The sequence below is a fragment of the Anarhichas minor genome, unplaced genomic scaffold (genome assembly GCF_050575085.1).
Source record: "Anarhichas minor isolate MPS153535 unplaced genomic scaffold, ASM5057508v1 ptg000051l, whole genome shotgun sequence".
Lineage (NCBI taxonomy): Eukaryota > Metazoa > Chordata > Actinopteri > Perciformes > Anarhichadidae > Anarhichas > Anarhichas minor.
Genome location: NW_027466497.1, coordinates 731,527 through 754,478, shown reverse-complemented (window position 1 = coordinate 754,478; position 22,952 = coordinate 731,527). Strand labels below are relative to the sequence as shown.

Genomic DNA, 22,952 nt, shown 5'->3' with positions numbered 1-22,952 from the left:
CAACACACACAAACACCCAGATTACTTCCATGTCCACTGAACAAACATAAGAGAAGCAATAGGTCTGTTATTGTTTGCCTTCGCAGAGCGGCTGCAGCACTCCAAAGGAATAACGCCAGCAGAGTACACTGAAGCAGAACTGACAAGGTAGTACAGAGGACACCGTGTGTGTGTGTGTGTGTGTGTGTGCCTCGACTATTACAGACGCACAAGAAAAGTATCGTATTAAATATGTTGCTTTTATTTAACATATCTACCTACATAAATTAGCATGCCATATAAATGGCAGAAATAAAGTGTGATTTCTTTAAAAAAAGGAAAACAAACGAAACATACGTAAAAACATTACGACGTAAAGGCTTCCCAGCCTTGCACCAAAAACAAAAGACATAATTCTTTTAAGAAACAGGACAAATATTTGAACAGTAAATGAAGAAAAAAGTGACTTTCAATGAGGGATGGTTTGAGATAAATGGTCAAGAGGCATTCTCTTCTCCACAGCAGGAACATCTCATCTAGGAACACACCTAAACGTTTCCCTCAAAACTGGAGCACAGAGCAGTGCCATGGAGCTCTCATTTTGATGTTTTGATTCCGAGTTCATTCATCCTCTGACGGTGTTCCTCACGTGACTCGGTCCTCCCTAAATCAGACAAGAAAGTTGCGGGAAGGATCTTTCCGTTTCCATCACTCGTCTCCTGCTGGGAGATTTTCTTCAATCCTCTTGATAAACCTCATGCGGATTTCTGTCACATTGTCCCCTCTCAGAGTGTCCTGAGCAAATCTCACGTCCACGGCCATCTGGACCTAAATCACAAACATGATCACTTACATTTTGGTCCTCTGCACAGTAAATAATATGGACTGCTCTATTCTACGATCACCATGAAGTGTAAAATGTATAGTGAGTGGACTTTACCATCTCCAGGGCTCCTCTGAGGACCCCACACAGCAGGTTGGAGTAGACCAGCGTGCTGTGGTTATCCGGCAGCTCCACAAAGTCTACCAGTGGGTTGTTCTCAAGGATGAGGGAGAATTCATCTCCCGCTGGGCTCCAGTTGGTCACACTGGGGGTACATCCCAGGTACATCTTAAATGCAACCTAACAACAACACGGTGAGGCGAGTGGATGAAAAGAAAGGAAACAATGCAGGATTACTCGATTGAAAAGAGTCATGTTTGACTGCACATTCATTTAGCTGGAATTCCTATTCTCACACACACACACACTTCTTTCCTTCTGCCGCACTTTGTCCCCGTGACGTGTCGGCATTCTCACGCATGCACAAATAAGCGTTCGCTCAAGCTCAATAAAAATAATCAATAGCGTTGGAGCGGTCTGTAAAATGGTCTGACACTGGAGCGCAGCAGCCTTGCCATTATAAGTATTTCTAAGAATAATATTTGTTAATAGCACCATAACTTAAGTGGTGCGATTAAGTCTTGCCTTCTGAAGAAAATGTTCACGGACAAACAACAGACCTCCAAATACATTTCGGTGATGAATGACTGAGGTGGCTTCATAGTTAAGATAGAGATCACGTGATATCCTCAGATTAGGTCATCAATGCACCCTCTAAACCGCCTTGAGCCATCAAGGTTACGATCTAGCAAAGCAAAGAGGAACGCAATCTTGATCTCAAGGATGCAGACTGGGACTTGAAGTTTTTCTGATCTACCCAGTCACAATCATACATTTTCCCCCAAACCCTCCCAGCATTCTTCTTTCCCCCATTAATTGTTAAGAGGCTTCATTAACATCACTCCTCTCTAATCTCTCTCTCTCTTTCTGTCAACCCTCCTTCCCCTTCTGCCTCCCTCCATCTTTGGGAGGTCACGAAAAGTCCAATTACCTTAGCAATGACATCGGCTGTTTCTCGGAAATCCTGACACCTGCCGATGCTGGAGCGTGCCAGGAAGTCCTCGATCAGGCGCACGCCGATGTTATAACCCCTAAGACAGAGAGAGGAGCAGGAGACAGACAGATTAAGTCATTCTTCTTCATCATAGGGGAAAAGTGCAGTGCACCGTAAAGAGTCATTATTTTGTCATACACTTAGCAAATGACGACAATCCTGATTAAAATGCCATGTCAACTTATCCTACAGAATCTAGAGCCGACTGATTCCTCCTGATCCTAACATGGTCTGCCTCAGACTAAGACTACCTTGTAAGGCCAGGTAAGACGAGCCTCATCATGACTTAGCTCAGAGAGCTTAAGGTTGCTTCACAACCAGGCAAGCGGGGAAAATCCAGTCCAACGTCCTGTCGGCGGGACAGGATGTTTTGAATTTTTGAGTTATAAACCCATTTATTTTTTCTTAATCTTATTTAGTGGGAGAGCAGAATCCAGCATTGCCTTCCTGAGACTTTCCCTCTCTTTCATGAAAACACATATCAGTGTTCTCTTCTTTAAAAGGGAGACATCCAAGAGGCCAGAAAAATGTGTTCTCTTCAGTCAAGCAAACGATGAACTTTAACATGTTTTAGCAAAGCAGCTCCTTTGATGTACTCAATATGCACAGAGCATACAATCTAGCTAATGCAGTTACAACTTCTATTAGTTGAACGCCAATGTCCAATATGTTCAGTACTGTACGCTATTGAAGGTGCACTGTGTAATGTCTGGCCACATGCTCCAAAGAAATAGGACTTTATTACTGTGTCACTGACCAGGGGGCTATACGGTCTGTGGACGTTTTGATAGCTTGTGGATCGGCTTGGGTCCGGCGTGGCAGAGATGATGAAACCACTATTATTTTCGCTTCGTCTAACCTGTGTATCGCAGTCAGAAAGTTTGCAGATCCTGTGGGGAGTCGGGGCAGTCCTCCAGAATCTGACCCCGGACCTGAGGTTGGCTCCGCTGACTGAATTCAAGGAAACTGCTAATTGCTAACTGCTATTGTAAGGTCCTTCCCTCTCGCTGAGCTGCCACATGCGTCTGGGAGAACGAGGCGAAGGCCACGAGTTGTTTTCTCATTTCTCCCACTTTGGACTTAATTCAATAAACAAACTATCAAAACGTACATGAATGGATTATTGACAAGCCCTCGGGGCAGCGCTACAGTGCCTCGCAAAAGTGTTCACCAACCTTGGAGTTTTTGCTATTTTGTTGGCTTGTATTTACTGATATCATTTGACAGATCGTGTGACACTTATATTGCACACAGGTGGACTTAATTTAGGTAATTATGCAACTTCTGAAGGTAATTGGTAGCACCAGATCTTAGTAAAGGGCTTAGGAATGGGGTTGAACATATGCACACACCGCTTTTGAAAAAATCCAGGTTGTAAAGCAACAAAATAGGGAATGAGTACTTTTGCAAGGCACTGTACTTCTTCGTCCTCTGGACTGAGGGCAGACTGGATGCTGCAGTGACTCACTATCACCTCTCTAGAAACTAGTGGTATTACAACACGGGACAGCCCAATGCAGGCCGGTCAGAATGCTCATTTTAGTCTCTACAACACAATATATAGACGTCTTCGACATAACGTCAACACTGTGACCTTTTCATATGCAGTTGATGTCGGGTGTGAACACAGTTAGTGACAGTCGAGTCACACTTACATCTTGTCCAGTTGTTTATTAACTTCCTCGTCATTCTCGTAGTCTTTACAGAGCTGGGTGACCAGGGCCCCGTAAGTCAGTGTGAACAGTTCAGAGTTCTACAACAGAGGAAACACAATTATCATGTTAGTTGTGCTGAAAATGAATCGGGCTCAAAAATTAAATGAAAAGAAAGAAAAAACGAAGAAATATCATAACATCAATATGCTGAACCGGTCAGGAGGAATCCAGGTACAATTATACAAAATATATATTTAGTGGCAAGTAGCCACACTGTTTAAAGTAGTGTAGGCAATTATTATTGGCTCTCTCAAATCTATAAAACACCCTGAATTTTGGCTAAAATGTAATTTGGTCAATGCGTTAGAGATACAGGTTTCTGCACAATGAAGTATAACAGCCCATGGACAGCCTATGGACAGCTCGTGGTGCTGAAATGAAGTCTAACAGTAATAAACATAATAATAAAAAAACATATGTATATATGGTTATAATAAACAATAAATATACTTTAAAAACAATGTATAATTAGTTGACATAATGCTTAGTTATTTTTAGTATTCACTGCAACTGTAACATTGAAACTTTAATGCCAAATAAAAACTGACCCACAGCAACATGATTACAGACCTTTGACGCCATATAAAGTATATATATATAAATTATAAATATATATATATATATATATATATATATATGTTGTATCATGCACACTATGGACTTCATTTAACAGGTTATCTTAAAAAGTGAACGGGCTAGGAGGGGACCATGGGTCAGCTACGTTGGCTAACTATTTAGCATGTGTGCTACATCGAACTAACGTTACACATTCTGTCACAGCCAGTTTTACCCAACTATGAATGAAATACTTAGCTAGTCAACTGATTAAAATGTATATATTATATTCGTGTGTGTAGCCACACCTGTCAAACAAAGACACATGACTGAAGAATATTAATTTAGCTCGCAGAGGTGTAGCGTAGCAAGTTGTTAGGTTAGCTATGTAGGCTACGGTTAGCATTTTTGCTAGTTAGGCGAGCTAGGTTTGTTTGCTTTTAATCCTGCGGAAGTCGCCTACCATCTTCTTGCTGTCTGTTGTTCGGTTGGATTGCCTGGACATTGTGGACAGTATTACAAGTTTACGACTCGATATTAATCCTTTATTTATTTGATTCTAGCTTAGTAGTTATTTCCGCAATCACCAGGATAGTCACACACTTCCACTAAAGTCAAGTTCGCTAGATTTAAACATATACTTCCGGTCATACTGTAAATGTTTAATTCATGGTAATAGATATACAAAGCACATATATGATAGGAGACAACTTATTTGAGAAAAAACTAAATTCAGTTAATGAAAGAAAACTGTTGTTGTTATCATATCCTTGCATATAGAGTTCCCTTGCTACAGGATAAACACATTACAAACTTTATTTTGAAGACAAAAACGTCTTACTTCCGGTATTTCTTTGTTAACTTGACTAGTTTGGCGTGCTCTTCGGTCAGCTGTCTCACCAACAGTTCCTCGGTTATTTTCCTCTTGGCAGGTTGTGTGTTATCGCCACCTTGCGTCCTGGAGTGGAACAGAGGCCCACAGGGAGACCTACTTCTCAAAAGCGTCTCATGATTGACCACAGGATGGCAGTATACGTGATATTTAGACAATAAAATAAGCCGAACGACACTGTAATTTTCTTTATTTATCTTTAAAATATTGCATTGTATTACAGAAACTGAAAACTACATGACTATTCACACTGTAGCTTTATTTTCATAAAAATGTATCATAGTGTGTGTGTGCATGCGTGCGCGTGTGTGTGTGTGTGTGTAAGAGAGAGAGAGAGAGAGAGAGAGAGAGAGAGAGAGAGAGAGAGAGAGAGAGAGGTGGAGGAGTCAGTACCAATCAGAGATGGGTTACAGATGCGCCTTAAAGTCGACCTTACATTAGCCTTTATTATTAAGCTTAACATTCAGGGTGTTTTCCTTCACGTTACGTCTTGATTGGTTATCAGTATTTAGCATAACCCGCATGCTGAGAGACAATCATCCCACATCTTCTTGAAACAAACTCGCTCTGCGAAAGCGAAGAGGAGGGACCGGGGCACATCGGCTCTGCACACACACACACACACACACTCTGCTTTTTATTGTGTCAAATAAGAAGCTAATTGACAAAAGCCGGTATACGAACAGCAGGGGCTGTAGCCGACAGGAGGTGGACTAGTGCAATGATGACGGGCAAATCTGTGAAAGACGTGGACAGATACCAGGCTGTCCTCAACTCTTTACTGGCGCTGGAAGAGAATAAATTCTGCGCTGATTGCGAATCCAAAGGTAGGTCATTATCAATGTCTATCTTCACTGGCTGATCCGGTCCATGCCTGCATATGGCCGGCGGATGAATCGGCCCTCTTGCTCATTTACTACGCTAGGAAATGCAGCGCTGCATTCATGATTCCTCCACCAATTACGTTGTACTATGGTGCAAGACACGGGTCCTCAGTCGGCTAGAGCGTGTGGCACGCTGCTACATCATGCCAGCTCCCTCGAAGTAATAGGATAGGCTATCTATAACAACAATATATACATATTTTATTACCTTTCATCAAAGAGGTTTTTATTTTGTTTATCATGTTGGACAAGTGTATTACATGATCAATGAGTAAATAAGATAATAAATAAGAAGTATTCCAGCTGTTGAGACGCAAAACACCCTAGGCTCCTTGAACCCCAGTATTGAAACCACAGAGACTAGCGAGACATGGAGATTGACATATCAGTACTGACTTTGAGTCACCCTGAACAGTCTGTTCAGGGTGACTCAAAGTCAGTAGTCCTGCAGTCTGAGTTGTGCAGATGGGGCATAGGGAAGCCTTTACAAAAGGGCACAACAGTATTCACACATCATAATTGTAAGACTGCCATCCACAGTACTTACTAGTCTCATAGTTAAAGTTAATGAAGGACTTGATATGGTTGTAGTGACTCAAACGTTCTAAAATGTATTACATAATTATTTTATATACAGTATGTACAAATACACTCCATTGTATGTGTTTGTGCATGTGCACTCTGTTTGTAGCCTCAATGAGGCCTTGAACTATGTCATCAGCTGTTTGCTGAACCACTTGGTAAACACTGCTGTTTTGGTCACAAATACACAGAGTTGGAGACTGAATCAACAAAGCAAAAAAAAAATTCCAACATCTACTCTGCATTTCGTTTTAGGATAAACTGTCATTGAGTCGATAATATCTGTGAATGTAAGATTCAAGTGCCACTAAAACAAAGTACACAACCAGCATTGTGTCTTAGAGACAAACCTCGAGTGAAAGTGAACAACTCTCCTGTTTCCATTGACAGACATTGAAACTTTAAATATACTCTCTGGTGCTGATACGTAGTATTAGCCTGCTTGATACCTATATGTCCTAGATTTCAAACTGTCTGATATAAATCAGTGCCGCTGCTGTTGTGGAGATTGATAAGATAAGCCTCTCCGTAGCATGTCCGAGAAGTGATTCATCGGGGAAGCTGCATATCAATTCCACAATGGCTTCCACTGCTTCCACCTCAGTCATAAATTCTCAAGTGAAGGCCCTGAGTGTATCACTGCAGGCTGTCAGGCAGGGGACACCCTTGGGATTCCTCATGAAAACTTTATGAATCACACAAATAAGCATCTCTCTATATTTAACAGGGATTAGGCTGTATTCTGTAGTGCTGCATTCAGGCTCAGATCTGTGTTCGCTTCTTTATTCAGACAAATGGACGGACAAACAACAGCAGAGAGATCTGATGTGTACAAAGCACACTCAGAGTCAAAATCAATACGTGTTGGAAGCTTCTCTCTGGATGTGAGTGCCAGGCTGCCTCATGACAGGGGGAAAACATTTATAATGTTTGGTCAGAACAAGTGTACAGATAGTCTCAAAGCTCCTACTCAGTTTATGCTCGTTGTTTATTTGGGCCAAAATCCCAATCTGGTTGTTTGTTCGGTGTCTCTCTTTAGATGTCTTAGTCTCTGTCTGCCTCTGTCTCTCTGCTCATTCACAAGAATGGGTCTGCAGCTTAGAGACGGATAGATTCTTCATATGCTCTGTTTTAGTTTTTAGTTTTCTTGCTTAATGTTACTGTTAAAACACTAAATCAAACTTCCTCATTCCCCATTCTTCCCCTTGCCTTGGACACACACAGTACATTCACAGTACATAGACAATGGCTAGATTTGTGCAGTGCTTTGTTGAGATGACATGTGATGTCAAGGTCTAAATTAAAATCGGAGATTTTACCAGGACGTTGTGAATGCTTCGTTTTACAAAACAAGATTTTGTCTCCAGATCATTTGGCCTTTGAAAGTTGTTTTTAAATAAGATATAAATAGGACCTGCAGACGTTGTTAGACTAAAGGCAAACGCACTTGTGACTGTTCAGAAGTCCCTTTTAAAAAACACGCTGTGATCAGACTCTTGGAGCTTATCTGAAGACTGGACTGTCGACAGAATATGCAGATAATAAATGATAAAGCAACATTTGAGACGGATTTAGATCATTTCGGTTTGATTGTTGTTGTATTTGATTTGCTATCTGCCACATCGTGCTTCCCAACCGCTCTTTTCTCTTTTTCTCACATACTCAAACATGCGGTCATGAGGCATGCCTGCGCATTGTTTTGTTTTTTTTTCGGATTGGCATGACTTCCCTGTGCAACAAACTGGTCTAATTAGACTGCAGATGAGATTAAGGGTTAAGGGAGGAAATATCAACCCCACACACATACCAACACCAAGGGTGCTGAAGCTCTAGCTTTAATCTTAAGAAAACATTTTATTTTGATCATTCAGTGGTCTTTTGCTAAAATCTAAGGTGTGATTTCCGTCAAGTTTGCATTTACCCATGTAATAACATATGGCTCCACACTGATTGAAAGGTCACACATCACTCTCATTTCCCACCTTTTTTTTTTCTTCATGAAACTGTGCCCAAAAGATGACACTTGTAACCTCAGTGAGAGGCATTTTACCTCCTACCTGATTATCACCTGTTTCCTGAATCTACCGTCAAAGCATTGCTCTTCGGTGCATTGGATGACAAGCTCACGCTCTCACACTTTGAAAGCATATGGCCCCTCCCCTTCCTCGTCTCAAATCAGGCTTCTTGACCATATGGCTTGTGATGAGGTTTGGTCTAATCTTGTTTGCCTTGACATAGATTACTGTGCGTTTATCACCTTCTCCTCTCCCCCTCCCTCCCCCTTCTGGGTGATTGAAGAGGAAGTGGTGAGACGTGTGGAGCCAAGTATGTGCTTTCAGCAGCACATGAAAACACAAAAACACATTAACGATGCTATTAGGTCATCCCCATCTACAGTATGCTTACTGTACAGACGCTGCAGCAATTAAATAATCTCTCTGCCTTTTTGACTGCAGTTTAATACCTGTGCTGTCCAACTTCCTGTCTCTCCTTTCCTCTGTACCACGTGACTTACTGCATTTCTTTTTTTAATGACTTCCTCACTATGTGACACTTTTACTGTAAATCCTCAATACTGCCAGGAAGTAATGAAGAGATGAGCGAGAGAGGGTGAAGCAGATGCATAACGTAGTCAACGCGTCTACCTCTGGCTTCAGTCTCAAGGGGCTGCATACATGCGTGTGTGTGTGTGTGTGTGTGTGTGTGTGTGTGTGTTTGCATAAAAGCCTCCCTTCTTTATTGTCTCCATTGTACTTGTGTTTACGTACACACCGGTTGCCGTGGAGATATCACCTGGCGACGCTGTACCTTTTCCCTCCACCACCACCTAGCCCCCATCCCCTTGCACCCTCTAATCTCATCCAATCAGACGCCAGCAGGGATTTCCTTTGAAACAAGGAGGTGATTGGCTGTTTGCGTCCCCTGGCTGGCACAGAGTTCAGAGTCCCACAGTACAAAAGAGAAGATGGCACAGTGGTAAGAGAGTCTACAGTACTATGGTATTTCCATAATTCAACATGTAAGCACAGCATCAGCCGACTCTATGAGGTAATAAAGTAGGACACCCTTAAGGTCCTCATCATGCCATTTGATGTTGTGCTTTAGTGGTGTACTGTATATTCCCATATTCTCAAACTAAGTTACAAATCAATCAAATTACAACACAGCAATTGCCACAAAGTGAACTTTTTGAGGGGCCTGGCAGTCTGCGGCTGTGGGGCAGTCGCCCGCTTGGCCTGGTTGGTAATCAGACTTGTACAACTGTATATAATGGAAAAACACACAAAAAGCGAGATAAGATCAAACATCAAGCTGCTATGCGCAGGTTACCTGGACATTGTTTCATTACTGTACAGGAAATATGCAAAATACGAGGGACAGCTTGCAATGAAATGTGACAAACACGACAACAAATCACATTCACAGATGTATAAGAGTTACAGGGTTATTGTACTGTTTCCCCTTTTGTGTCACTAGCAGTAGCTTTCAAGTGACAAATAGAGTCCAAGGATGTATATACAGTACTGTTTGTGTTGCAGCTGGGGATAGTATTGATTTATCACTTATGTTTATAGATTCCAGTGAATGATAGTTGTCTAACATTACACAAACAATAGTCCTGTTAACTACAGAGAGCACAAACAATAATATCAGTAGGATGAAATGAATGCTTTCAAAAACGTGCTTTGAGAAGAACCTAAAGCTTGCAGTGATGGAGTGTCTTACTCGTCTTTTAACGTACAACCCATCTAAACCTCACTGACTCACCTGCAGGATCGCAGTTGTGACACTCGCATTGCAACACAGATGGTGGGCGTGTGTTAGTAAATTATCAATATGGGTCCATCTGCTTAGCTCAGACTGGGACTGGGTCACCGGGAGGCCTCAGGGTTTCTGGATTGGTTTAGATTCTGGATGGATGGGACAAGTGTGTGTATAAATGAGCGTTTGTGTGGTGCTGCAGGAGGGCTGAGGCTCTGTGGGATTAACTGGGTGCATACAGAAAGCAACGCTTATCCTTGTGAGATATAGGCTAATGAGCCATATGCACCTACTTGTGTGTGTGTGTGTGTGTGTGTGACACAATGAAGTCAAAGACTTCTATCTATTCTGGTCCTGGATAGCAATGATGTTGGAGTCCAGGTGACTATAGGTAACATAATACTATCAAACAAACACAATATCCAATTGCTGGCACCACAGAAACCAAACCTGTGGTGGTGTTTGAGGCACTGAGGGGCTCTTCTGGTATATATATTATGTACCACACTGAGCTGACCTGTTGGACCTGTTGGAATTGCTTGTCTCCCCAGACCTTTAAAGGCATGTGCAGATTAAGTAGCAAGATAATTGGTCAACAGCCTTTCACTTCCTTTATCAATTAGATCAGTTCTGTTGTTCACCCTCCCCAGTCTTTAATGCTTTGTGCTCGTCTCAACCCATATTACTGTTAAACAAACATCAGTCTGGAAATCTGACATTTAAGGCAATTCTGTTCAGTGTGTGTGTGTGTGTGGGTGTGTGTGTGTGTGTGTGTGTGTGTGATTACTAATGCATCACAATGGATTGTATTGTTCCATATTTAAGATGATATACCGTGTATCCTTATACGTTTCACAAACAAAATAAATTCTTCGCAGTTTAGAGTTACTTTCCAGGCATTGATTTTAATTTATTTCTGAATGATGCTGTGTGGAAATCTATTAGCTGAATGTATAATTCTTCCTCTATTATCATGATGAGGTGTGAAGTTCACTGTTCCAATTTCCAGTTTTACCACGTAACATTGACTAAGATGTGTTGCTACTATCTAGACTTGACATTAACTTTATCTATATAGCCAAGATTTTGCAAATTCCAAACTGTACGGAAATGAATGGTAATCAATGGCAACCTTGAAGGTGAATAAATTGCATTTCAAATCTGACTGAAAATGTATACTGTAGCATGCATTCAAAAATGCAATATCAATACAAAATGTAATTACATACGTGCATAGTTACAAAATAATTTCACAACAGGTTAATAGCAGACCACCTCAAGGTGTCACTCAGACAGAACCAGGACATTCTGATCAAAGTTGATCAAATGAAAGTAGCCAGTAAAGGTCCTTACAAGTGTTGTAAACCCAACAAATGGGTGTGTGGGTGAGTGACAGAGAGGTTCATTATAGATCTCTGTTGGCACTTGCTCGCTGCTCGTCATACCCCCTGTACTGTAAATCCCAGCAGGCCATCATACTGCTAAAGTCCACCATTTGATGATTATAAAAATCCCCTCTTGTTTGTCTCCATTTTTGTCTCTCTGCCTTCTCCTCCCCTGATGTGCTTCAAGCTGCATTTTGACAACCACAACCACACTCATTTTTTTTGCCAGGATGATTCATCCATCTCCCATGCAAACCCTCTACTTTTGGGTAGTTTAACCTGTAAAAACAGATGTATTAGTCAAACCTTCGTTGCACCTCAAAGGAAGGTGTTGGTATTTGTTCTGTGATTGCAAAAAAGAAATGAGGAAGTTTACTCATCGCTCTGACTCAACTTTGTAGAAATCAACGCTGCAATGCAAACTCTGCTACACAGAGAGTCTGATTTGTAGAGGTTGCTTGTTCAATCTTTCCTTCCTTTTTTAGAAGTCTATTCCTCCTACTCTCTCTCTACTATATCTGTTCAAAGTACCTGGAGGTGTGCATTGTTGTTGGACAGACGTGCTGTATATGGGTTCTTACTCAAGCACTGCATTGATTAGAACCAAAAAAGCTACTGTGGTGCAGTGTGCAGGTGTGATTCACTTTAAATAACACCCTGTTGTAGGCTTACACCCGTGCTTAGACCACTGGACGCATGAACGCACACGTTTTGGAAAGAAAAAAAAGCGGCAGTGTATAATTTAATTGCAGTCCATCCAATAGTTTATGAGACATTTCAGTTAAATCTACAAAAGGTCAACCTCTTGGTGGAGTTAGAGAAAAAAGCAGAGGGATCTCGAAAGTCATTAGGATACATTGTCTATGTACTAAGAATAGCTTTACCACATTTTATGGAAGTCCATCATATAGTTGTTTAGCTATTTCACTAAAAACCCGAAATATCAAACTCATGCTGGCGCTATAGAGGGAAAGGCCAGGATCATCAGAGTCAATAGGATTCATCCTCTGGGCTCCATGGATGTCTGTATCAAATCCGATATCAGCTGCGATATTTCAGTCTGGGTCAAAGCAGTCACCCCTAGAGCCACGCCACTAGCCTGGCTGAAAAGAGATAAAAAGTCAGCACAGTATGCAAAACAAAAATATCAACGGTGGTGGCAAAACCCCAGAAAGTGAGGGTGGATACCAATACAGAGAGGGAGAATTAGAACTGTGAGCGGGAGATATGGACGGACAGAGGAGAGGAAGAGGGAGGCGGCGGTGGTGAATGAGAGAGATAAGAAATGGCGGCCAGGACACAGAGGAGCTTTAGAATAAGGAGGAGAAGGACAAACTAATTCCAGCGTTGAGGGAGTTCACAATTGACAATGTCTCTCTATTTCTCTCCGTCAGTGCCAATGTTTACAACGGCTAAGCCAGCTTTGCGGAGTAATTCTACTATTATTAGCCGGCATGACAGCTAACGCTGCAGCCAGACGGTCAGGGTGATGGACACACTCTGTCTGTCTGGTGTGAATCCTCTACTGTTGTTTGCTCTCTGTCATTCATTCCCCATTGATGTCTTTCTGTTTCCTAATTTGAATATGCAGCATGCAAACTTTGCAACCCAGAAATACAGAGTCAGTCGGATGATTTCATTCTAATGATGCAGGAATAATAACCTTTTTAGCATTCAACCAAGACAGGAGGCTGACTCAGCACCCAGACAAAGTGTTTCCACCGCTGCTGTAAAGAGGAAGGTCTTCTATGTTTTCTCTTCTGAAACTCAACTTCCTCTTTTATTTGCATAGAATGGCCTTTCTTCAACAATACAGTGGCTTTGCCAGACAGGAGAGGCTGCTCTTCCATCTAGTGGTGTAAAGGCTGCAGCGCATCAACTTGTAAAGCCAAGACTCATAGCGGAGATGAGCGCAGAGGGTGGCCGGAGGAGAAGGCGGAAAGAGAGGAGGAGGAGGAGGAGGAGGGGCAAGAAGAGAGGGAGATGTTAGGAGAGATGGGGAGAGAAGCGCCAGCATTCTCTTTGAAGCTGCCTGTATTCTCTGAAGAGGGCGGTTGCATAATTTTCAGCAGAAAAATTGCCTGACGGTGTTGTTTCTATTTCCCCACTTCTCTTAGTTGTCTGTTCAGGCAAGGATCCTAGACAGCGAGGCACACAACATGATATAAGGCTTAAACCTGCAAAGCACGGGGGAGAATACGGGGCGCCGAGCACTCAAATGTAACCATTAAGACAGATATGGCAGCAAGATGGACAAAATGGCCCACTCAGAGAACCACGCACCCACACACACACACACAGGCTCATGACCACATGAGTAATCATCCCTGCAGGTATCCAGAGTGTGTGTGTGTGTGTGTGTGTGTGTGTGTGTGTGTGTGTGTTTGTGTTTCCACTCCCCCTCTCTCCTCTCAGTCTCAGTTATGTAGGCTAACTCTCCTATTGGATCCCATCATGTGGCAGGACACTGCATGACTTCCACTGGATTAGTTGAGTTCCCAGCTGAACTCAAACTCCTAATTTAATTTCAGGCTTGTCCCTCTATAATTGGACTAAAATTAATTAGAGTTTTCTCATCATTCTTCACCCAACCCGCTCGCCTGCTTACTCTACTTGTCTATTATACTTCTAGTCTCTTTTTCACCCAATTACTTAATCCCCCCCCCCTTCCTTTTAAGGACCCTCTGTTCTCATTTTTAAACACTACCTTCCTCTCTCTGCCAGGTCCAAGATGGGCGTCCTGGAATTTGGGCATCTTCGTCTGTATCCGCTGTGCTGGTATCCATCGAAACCTGGGGGTCCACATCTCCAAGGTCAAGTCTGTCAATCTGGACCAGTGGACGCAGGAGCAGGTCCAGGTCAGAGGTCACACTCCAGATCAAAAAATCAAGATGGGGATGTTTGCAACGTGTTAATGTGTGAAACACAGTTCAGCGTTTTTCACAAAACATTCATTTAGTTCGCATACAATAGATCTGGACTGTCAAAATGTAAAAAAAATAATAATAATTTGTATTTGCAGGTATGAATGGAATAGTTTGAGAGATATGTTACCTCACATTAGCTCAGCTTAGTTTATCTTAGCTTAGCATAAAGACTGGAAACAGTAAGCATAGTTCTGTCCTCTAGTCTACACAACACACTACTTATCATTTTTACGCTTTGTTTATCGATCACAACGGATCAAACAAGTGAGATATAATTTGTTTATTGGTTAGATTTAGAGGTGCTGGTAAGCTGATTTTTTTTTTAAATTGAAGAACATATAAAATATCTAGAATACATCCCACAATGACAACAGATTCAGTCACCAACGCTCGGGTACAGTAATATCGTTTTAGGCTAGTGAGCTCGTAGAAAAGGAGCACAAATCTTGTCAATCATTTAAGTAGCACAGTAATATACTTACGATTCCAGCTTATGTTCGTTGGATTGACTACAGTGTGGGTGCTGTTCCTTATAGTATTGGAAGAAGTACAATCAAAACAAGTCTTTGCTCGTGGTAGTTATTAGGTAAGGTGCCATAACTGAAAAGCTGCTATACAGATATCGTTATTATATTGGAGAACCCAGGTCAGCTCTAATGTTGTAATGAGTATTTATTTCTCCTTTCCTCTAAACTCTGAAATTGTTTTCTTCCACTCTACCTTCTTGTTATTGTGTTCGTACGTGATTCATGCAGTGAAATTATATTGAGGGTTGTATTAAAAAGAGACTTTTTTTCGATACAACCAACAGTATTATTAAAAAACCTTGTATCAATATATCTATTTCTGACAGCAGGGGAAAAACCACCAATTTAGAATTTGTCAACATTTACTTGCGTGTTCACATGCAGTAGAGGATGTAGACACTGTCTCATCAGTATGCAGCTCGTTTTGTCTGGGTCTGATAGGCAAGACAGTCAGCATTGTGCTTCCCACTGCGATCATTTTCCTAAAGTCAGCATCTTTATTTTTCTCTTTTCTCTACATCCATAAAAAAATAATTCACACTGTTTTATTGGCAGAACTCCACCATACACAACACAGTACCCTGGATATTGTGTTTCTCCTTCATTAGACTGCTTCAAAATGCAACGACGTGTGTTGTGTTTTGGTGTCACCAGTGTGTTCAGGAGATGGGAAATGCCAAAGCCAAGCGTCTCTATGAGGCTTTCTTACCCGAGTGTTTTCAGCACCCCGAGACGGACCAGTCTGCAGAGATCTTCATCAGGGACAAGTATGACAAGAAGAAGTACATGGATAAGGTCATTGACATCCAGATGCTTAGGGTGAGTCCACACTCTCTCTCTCTCTCTCTCTCTCTCTCTCTCTCTCTCACACACACACACACAGAAAAAGCTTTGTGCTTGTGTCTCAGCAGAAACAAAAACTGTGTAACGTACTCTCTTGTCTCGCCTCTTTTTATCTACTACTGTCATGGTACTCTTGAACAGGGCCATTCTAACTGAAGTGTCTGCTTGCTCAACAAAACCATTTGTTGTTCTCTGTACAGAAAGAAAAGAGCTGTGACAATATACCCAAGGAACCCGTTGTGTTTGAGAAGATGAAATTGGTGAGTACCGGCTGAATCGCAGCATTAAAAGAGAACTGATCTTCCTTAGAGATTATTCGCTTTCTAGCATTAAGCTGATGCTCTGATGTGTGTGTAGCAATAGACTGCGATTGGGAGTGCTAGGAGAGGAAGAGTAGGAGCTAAAGAAAGAGGAGAGAGGGTGTCAGTCAGTGAGGAGAAGGTGACATGAGAGGAAGTACATCTTGAGGGAGTTTTCAGCGAGCGAGCTCGGGAAAACTGGGCATAACTGTTCTGACTGGACTGGGAAGGTCATTTCAACACCAGGGAGGCTGGAGTGAAAGGATTCTGGATTCAAGCTCATTCATCAACGCAGACATAAATTTACATGGACTTTCTCTGTTGTGACAGAAAAAAGACATCAGCCCCAAGACAGATCCCCAGTCTGTTACAGACCTGCTTGGATTAGGTATTGCACCTCACACACATGTACACCCTAACACCCATTTACAGCATAGAGGGAAGAGAAAGAAATAGTTAGAGGAATAGACGGGTTGTACTTGAGCCGCTAATCATTTTGAATAATCATACATGCTTCCATCTACCCAATATTAGATGCCCCTGCTCCAAGTGCTGCAGTGTCTAATGGTGGAGGATGTGTACCAGATGGTAATGAGAGCCCGGCAGTGTCCAATCAAGCTCTTGCACACTCTGCACTGGATCTCTTCAGCTCCTTGCCAGCACCCTCCTCTGCTTCCTCCATTAAAACCACGGTAACACACTGCAAATAGTACACACAGTCTGCTCTCCACAGAGCCCTTATGTCTGCAGCCACGCTACTTGCACGCCTCTAGGGATGGCAATGGCAGTCTGTCGGTCGGTCTAACATTTTGGTCCAGACTGATGTATTTTTGATGGATTGACATACAATTTTCTACAGACATTCATAGTACCAAAAGATGAATTCTTCTGAATTGTTATCTAGCGCGCCAAAACGAGGTTGACGTTTGTCATAGAGACGGAAATCTCAACAACTACTTGCTGGATTACCGATAAATACAGACATAAATATCGCCCTTGAGTAGTAATAACTTTAGTGATCCCCTGAATTTTCATGTATCGTCATCATCAGGTTCAAATTTCAATTTGTCATTTACGATACATGCAAAACTTTCATTCCCATCAACCTCAGTTGTGCTTTTTATAGTGCCAATTGGCAAATGTTCGCATGCTAAAATGCAGAACTGAGATGGTGAACATACATGCTAAACACCAGCATTGTGAGCATGTTAGCATGCCAAAGTTAGCATTCAGCTCAAAGCACCACTCTCCCTCAAAGAGCGATAGATTGACTCTTGTTTGAATCTGCCTTTGTAGATACCATTTGTCGCTTTTGTCACCCCTACTTGCATCCTTCCACTGTTGACAACTTTCTCCTGCCTTCTCCCTGTCTCTCTATTCATGCCACCCTGTTGCCCTCCCACTCCAGCCTGTTTCCAGCTCCATGCCTCAGAGCAGAGTGACTGCCTCGGTGCCTGACAACCTCAGTCTGTTCCTGCGTTCGGCACCCAAAGCAGAGGAGGGCACTGTCAAGAAACTGTCCAAGGACTCTATTCTCTCCCTTTATGCCTCCACCCCCTCATTGCACGCCAGCAGTATGTCGACTCATGGTGAGGCAAACCTACTCTCAAATGTTGTTTTCTCCCTGATTCCTTCAGTCTTAATTTAGTGGATCAGTTGGTTTCATCAAAGAGAATATTGAATTAACATTATTAATTTCTTACCAATTGCCAATATGGCCACTTTATATGTGTGATTATTTTCAGCAGGCTTGTACATGAACCAAATGGGATACCCAACGCACCCGTACGGATCGTACCATTCTTTAGCCCAGGCAGGTGGAATGGGAGGTGCCATGATGACATCCCAGATGGCCATGATGGGACAGCAACAGAGCGGCATGAATAGAGTTCAACAGAACGGCATGATGGGACAGCAAGGTGCCATGGCTCAGCCGAGTGCCGTTATGGCGCCACCCTACATGACGGGCATGACCCAGGGCATGATGGGACAGCAGCAAAGTGGAATAATAGTACAGCAGCAGAATGGCGTTATGGGACAACAACAACAGAGTGGGATGATGGTACAGCAGCAGAGTGGCGTTATGGGACAACAACAACAGAGTGGGATGATGGTACAGCAGCAGAGTGGCGTTATGGGACAGCAGCAGGTTGGAGGTTTACCTCATCAGCAGGGGTACGGAGTGCAACATGCCCAGCAGCTACAGTGGAATACGACCCAGGTGTGTGTGTATGTGTATTTGTTTTGGCCTGGATGAATTTGGGTAGTAAGAGTTCTGTTCATAACAAAGTGTGTTTTGTGTTGTTCAGATGACTCAACACGTGGCCGGCGTCAATCTCTACAACACCAAAGGCATGACGGGATACAGCAGTCAACAGACGGGAGGCTCAACAACTCCAAGCTCAGCGCACATGACGGCACACGTTTGGAAATGATTTCATCTATCCAGGAAGTGATGTAATGCCAATGACCGACAAAAGAGAGGCAAACTGCGTTGTAGGAATCTGTGGGTCAGACTCTCCAGGAGACATTTTCTAATGCAAGAGGAGGAGGAGACAAGTGTGAAGAAGATCAAGGTTTGGGAAACCACTACTACCTCTCTTTCCCTCTCCTCTCTGACCATGCTTCCTCTTCTCGACACATCCATGGCCATGTTTTGCATATTTCCATGTTTGCCTTCAGAACACTTTGGTATGATGTCCAAGACAACAGGGTTCAGAGGTTACACATCTTTCTTTGTACCTAACATGTTGGAGTGTGTGCGCACACATCCGCTGTATGTGGGTGTCAACAAACTGCTTTGACGTTTGTTTTTTGGAGAATTTTAAAGTTTTTCTTACTTGATCAGAATCAGAATTAAGAAGGTTAGCCTAGCTAAACTCAATTGGTCTGTGTGCCTGAATCTTGACATTTATTGGAACAAGATGCATTTCCCCCAAAAGGATGGAAACATACCTTGCTGCAAGGGTAAGGTTTAATCATTTTAAATTAGTTGGATAGTTCGACATTTTAGGAATTATGCTTATTTGCTTTTTTTGATAAGCGTTAGATGAAAAGATTGATACGATACCCCTCTTGAGTCTGTAATCAAATATGAGGCTACCACCAGCAGATGGTTAGCTTAGCTTAGCATAAAGACTGGAAACAGGAAATAACAACTAGCCTGGCTCTGTCCGAAGACTTTGACTGTTTGCAGATCAAAGAAATGATATATAATGTGATAATCAATAGGCTTTAGATATGTTGGAAGCTGGATTTTGTACCTTGACAGGCTAGCTGTTTCCACCTTTTCCCAGTCTTTGCGCTAAACTGTCCGGCTGCTGGCATTAGCTTCATATACCATGCACACATGAGAGTGCTATTGATGTTCTCTTCCAACTCTTGACAAGAAAGTAAATTAGCGTTCAGTTTAGGTCAAAGCCAAAATGTTAGTTTAACCTAGCATTAGCAAAGTTTCTTAGCATATAAGTCACAACAGAATCCTACAATTAGCTTAATATTTAAGCCGCAACCATTTGTGAAGGAGCAACTACGAATGTTTTTCTAGCCAGCTTTTAAGCTCACAGAGGAGTTAAGAGTTCGATACCTCAAGGTTTAAAGTGACGAATCATTCAAGGTAAGGGCATTAATGAAATAGCCTAGCTCTGCATAAGTAGGACAAAATTATAAAATCTTACAAAAAAACATATATCCCGTGTTCGTGTTGCCTCACAAGTTAAAGCAGCTACACAACCTACCTAAACAGCCCGTATTAATGATGTCTTCTACCCAATCAACAGAGGGCTTCTTTTAGAATCAATATATAATCAGCGTCTAAAATCCAAAACTGGATTTGGGAGACCAAAGATCAACGCTAGCTTTATTATGATTGTACAGTATTCCAATGCTTTGTTACATCTGTGCAGCCGCTTAACTAGTGATTAGTGTAACATTCAATTCAGCAGTCCTTTTAAAGTATGTTTGGTCAACCGTGCTCTTACATGGTGAATGTCTGGGAATATCAGTTCACTGTGCAACTTCCTCAGCAAGAGCGGGACACTCAAAAAGTCACTTGCATGTATGTAAATGTTGAGGTAACGCTCACACACCTCAAGTTAATCTACCTTGTACAATAGAGGCCTCAAATAATGCTGAATGTCTGTAAGTAAGAGAGAAATAGAGGGAGAGGTGGGGACAGAGGCAAAAGACAACTTAAAGTACAAATCCGCCATGTTTCAGATTCTTCCACTGAATTGCATGTAGAGAATGTTTATCTCTGATTGTATATATACTGTATGTTTATTGCGATATCTGAATGTGGCTCTCTGAATGTTCCTCTCTACATGTCAATCGGTCTCCGATCGAGACCGACAAAATGTCTCAACGAATGTGCATCCTGAATGTGTTTCACGACTGTACCGGACTCCTTTTTTGGAGACGCACACCTGAGTGTTGCTGGGGTGCGTTTGTTTTTTGATATTCTACGACTTTGTCAAGCAATTTACACTGGTATCTTTTGAATTTTCTGTGGTTCAACTATGTTTTAATCTCATGACGTCAAATTAGGCGCCAACTGTGACCAGGCTGACGCAGTTTAAGGCCACTCGGGTGCGATTACAATTTGGCCGAACCGCATTGTGAAGCGAAAAAGCGATTGTACAACCACAATCTGTCACCTCTCAATATTATAGTTAAGCTCTCTACACCTCTCCCACACAAGCCACCTCTCTGAGTCCTGACTTCTCCGAAAGGCGTTTCTAAAAATATTCATTTTTATAGATGCATGGCACCATTAGTGTAATAATCATTTTAGTTTAAACAGTTAAGTTATTGTGTTGCCACTTTGAATATAAGGGGTAAGAGCTGAAAGAGAAATGAATGAACATGGACGGCATAACATTCATATTAACTGCAGCCAAAGAGCAAGCAGTAAAGCCTTTCACAACTCAGAAACTTCTCTACACCTTCCAGGTTTTTCCTTTCAATTTTAGCTCATTTTGTGGCAGTTGAGGCAACAGTGTGACTGCAGCAGTCACTTTCTCCGCTGAGAGCAATATCATCATAAGACAACGTGTCGTCTTCGCAGTGTAACGGCAGATCTGTCAGCTAGCAGTATAAATCTATCTCTGTGAGCGATACCTTTTAAGTTTAGTTTGCTTGTATTCAGTTCCTTTTTTTTGTCTGCTATATTTTCTGTGAAATAAGAGCAATTAAAGGAATGTATCTTTTTATGTACTTGTCAATCAAGCTATTGTGTACTTTATTCTTTATCAGAATATCTATGTATAGTGTGTCCCTTAAACAACATTGATGAACATGTACTGTATATTAGTTCTGCATTTCTTTTCACGTGATTTGCCCCTTTTGATTTTATGTCTCCACAGGTTAGTCAATTGCGTTTGAGAATATGTAACACATGATACTTGTCTCTGTGAAAATATACAAAATAAATATTGTTTTGATTAAATTCTATATATTGTGTTGATTTAAAGGTCTTCAGTCCCAAGTGCTGACATTCTGCTGGCTGTTTGAGTAAGGCTTATGCATGAATTGAGGCAGAAAACATTTTTTTTTTTAGCCTTGGACTTTACAGTTACAAATACACACCTGACAAATGTTTGTGATTTAAATGAACTTTATTGACTTTGCGTCCAGATGTCAAAGGGCATGCAAATACAGGCTTCTGAATCAAAAATTGTTATTTTTTTCCTCAGTTTGGTTCAATTTTCTTACAAAACTACGTGCACCTTAAGTTATCAATTCTGCAGCGTACAAACCACAAAAATACCAGTTTTACATTATCAAATACTGCACATAGAAAACATTTACAAAGCACAGGTATAAAATTACAGCTCCCTTTTTCCTCTTTGTAAGCATCCTTTCCTCAGACGTTCTGCTATGCTTTGCCCTTTAAAACGTACACTGTGAGCGCTCCCCGGTGGAAAGGTTAAGGCCGGTTAAGAAAGGACAACCTATCATCTACCAACACCAGCAATCCAATTCAACTGGGCTGTTATTTCGGCAGATGCTTCCATCCGTCTTTAGATTTGTTTCCCAAGATTTACCTCAGTGTTGGAAATTGTGCTTTGCTGGGCTTTATGAAGATGAAGGTTGTCTTGATAGTGGGGAGGGGAGCTACAGTGGCCTTAATATAGTTTGACAGACAGCTAAAAGGACAAAATGGCTACTGAGGAGACTTGTGCTGTGATTACTGACATTTATAGACGTGGATGAAGACAAACATGCCTCACTAACAATTTGCCCATCAGCTCAGCTCCGTTTTGCTGCTACATCGGTAAACAGACATTTGGAATGCATGCTTCGTAAGAAAATGAAAGTAAACTAAAAACTCCCAAACAAAAATGTGCTGCTCATGGGGGCTATCATAAAATAGCAGTTATTCACAATGCATCACATGCTCTGTTGAGTCTGAATTGCTTCAAGTGCTTAAAACTAGGATTTGACTTTAAATCTTATTCCTCATCATGTTGTGCTGACACAGATTCAGCCGGAGGTTTCCACGACTAATTAGTGACACAGAGGCCGAGGCCAGATGTGCACGCCCCCCGGCAACAGTAGAGGCTACAGGAAATGGTTATTGCCACAAGAAGTATTTCAGAAAGTGGAAGGCTAAATCCATGCTACTTCAAGATTTTTGCATCTCAATGACTTTCCTTTGACGTTGT

The 22,952-nt window shown here is 41.9% G+C and overlaps 2 protein-coding genes across 6 annotated transcripts; one reads left to right on the top strand and one right to left on the bottom strand.

Moving 5' to 3' along the window:
* Nucleotides 1–220: 220 nt before the first annotated feature.
* On the bottom strand, nucleotides 221–4,814 carry trappc3 (trafficking protein particle complex subunit 3). The gene is made up of 5 exons (XM_076075272.1): nucleotides 4,650–4,814; nucleotides 3,572–3,669; nucleotides 1,854–1,953; nucleotides 920–1,102; nucleotides 221–807 (listed from the first exon to the last, which is right to left on the bottom strand). Exons 1-5 carry the CDS (start codon nucleotides 4,689–4,691, stop codon nucleotides 688–690), a joined length of 543 nt encoding a protein of 180 aa, XP_075931387.1. The 5' UTR covers nucleotides 4,692–4,814; the 3' UTR covers nucleotides 221–687.
* A 654-nt stretch (nucleotides 4,815–5,468) lies between these two features.
* On the top strand, nucleotides 5,469–21,738 carry smap2 (small ArfGAP2). Of its 5 annotated transcripts, none has more exons than XM_076112789.1 (9): nucleotides 5,469–5,905; nucleotides 14,416–14,549; nucleotides 15,800–15,964; nucleotides 16,189–16,248; nucleotides 16,618–16,675; nucleotides 16,822–16,979; nucleotides 17,696–17,876; nucleotides 18,036–18,508; nucleotides 18,597–21,738. In XM_076112789.1, the coding sequence occupies exons 1-9, from the start codon at nucleotides 5,800–5,802 to the stop codon at nucleotides 18,720–18,722; spliced, it is 1,461 nt and encodes a 486-aa protein (XP_075968904.1). In that variant the 5' UTR covers nucleotides 5,469–5,799; the 3' UTR covers nucleotides 18,723–21,738. The 5 variants fall into 5 exon arrangements, with proteins under 5 accessions (XP_075968904.1, XP_075968903.1, XP_075968905.1 ...); XM_076112788.1 differs by having other exon boundaries at nucleotides 18,033–18,508; XM_076112790.1 differs by lacking the exon at nucleotides 5,469–5,905 and adding an exon at nucleotides 6,406–9,520 and having other exon boundaries at nucleotides 18,033–18,508.
* The last annotated feature ends 1,214 nt before the right edge of the window (nucleotides 21,739–22,952 follow it).

What these genes read in the sequence shown, in the direction of transcription:
- smap2 (XM_076112788.1), top strand. Translation starts at nt 5,800, where the DNA reads ATGATGACGGGCAAATCTGTGAAAGACGTGGACAGATACCAGGCTGTC. An exon ending in CGCTGATTGCGAATCCAAAG is followed by an intron (nt 5,906 to 14,415) that starts GTAGGTCATTAT and finishes TCTCTCTGCCAG; the next exon opens with GTCCAAGATGGGCGTCCTGG. An exon ending in TACAGACCTGCTTGGATTAG is followed by an intron (nt 16,676 to 16,821) that starts GTATTGCACCTC and finishes ACCCAATATTAG; the next exon opens with ATGCCCCTGCTCCAAGTGCT.
- trappc3 (XM_076075272.1), bottom strand. Translation starts at nt 4,691, where the DNA reads ATGTCCAGGCAATCCAACCGAACAACAGACAGCAAGAAGATG. An exon ending in CAACAGACAGCAAGAAGATG is followed by an intron (nt 3,670 to 4,649) that starts GTAGGCGACTTC and finishes CCTCTGTTGTAG; the next exon opens with AACTCTGAACTGTTCACACT. An exon ending in CAGCCGATGTCATTGCTAAG is followed by an intron (nt 1,103 to 1,853) that starts GTAATTGGACTT and finishes TGTTGTTGTTAG; the next exon opens with GTTGCATTTAAGATGTACCT.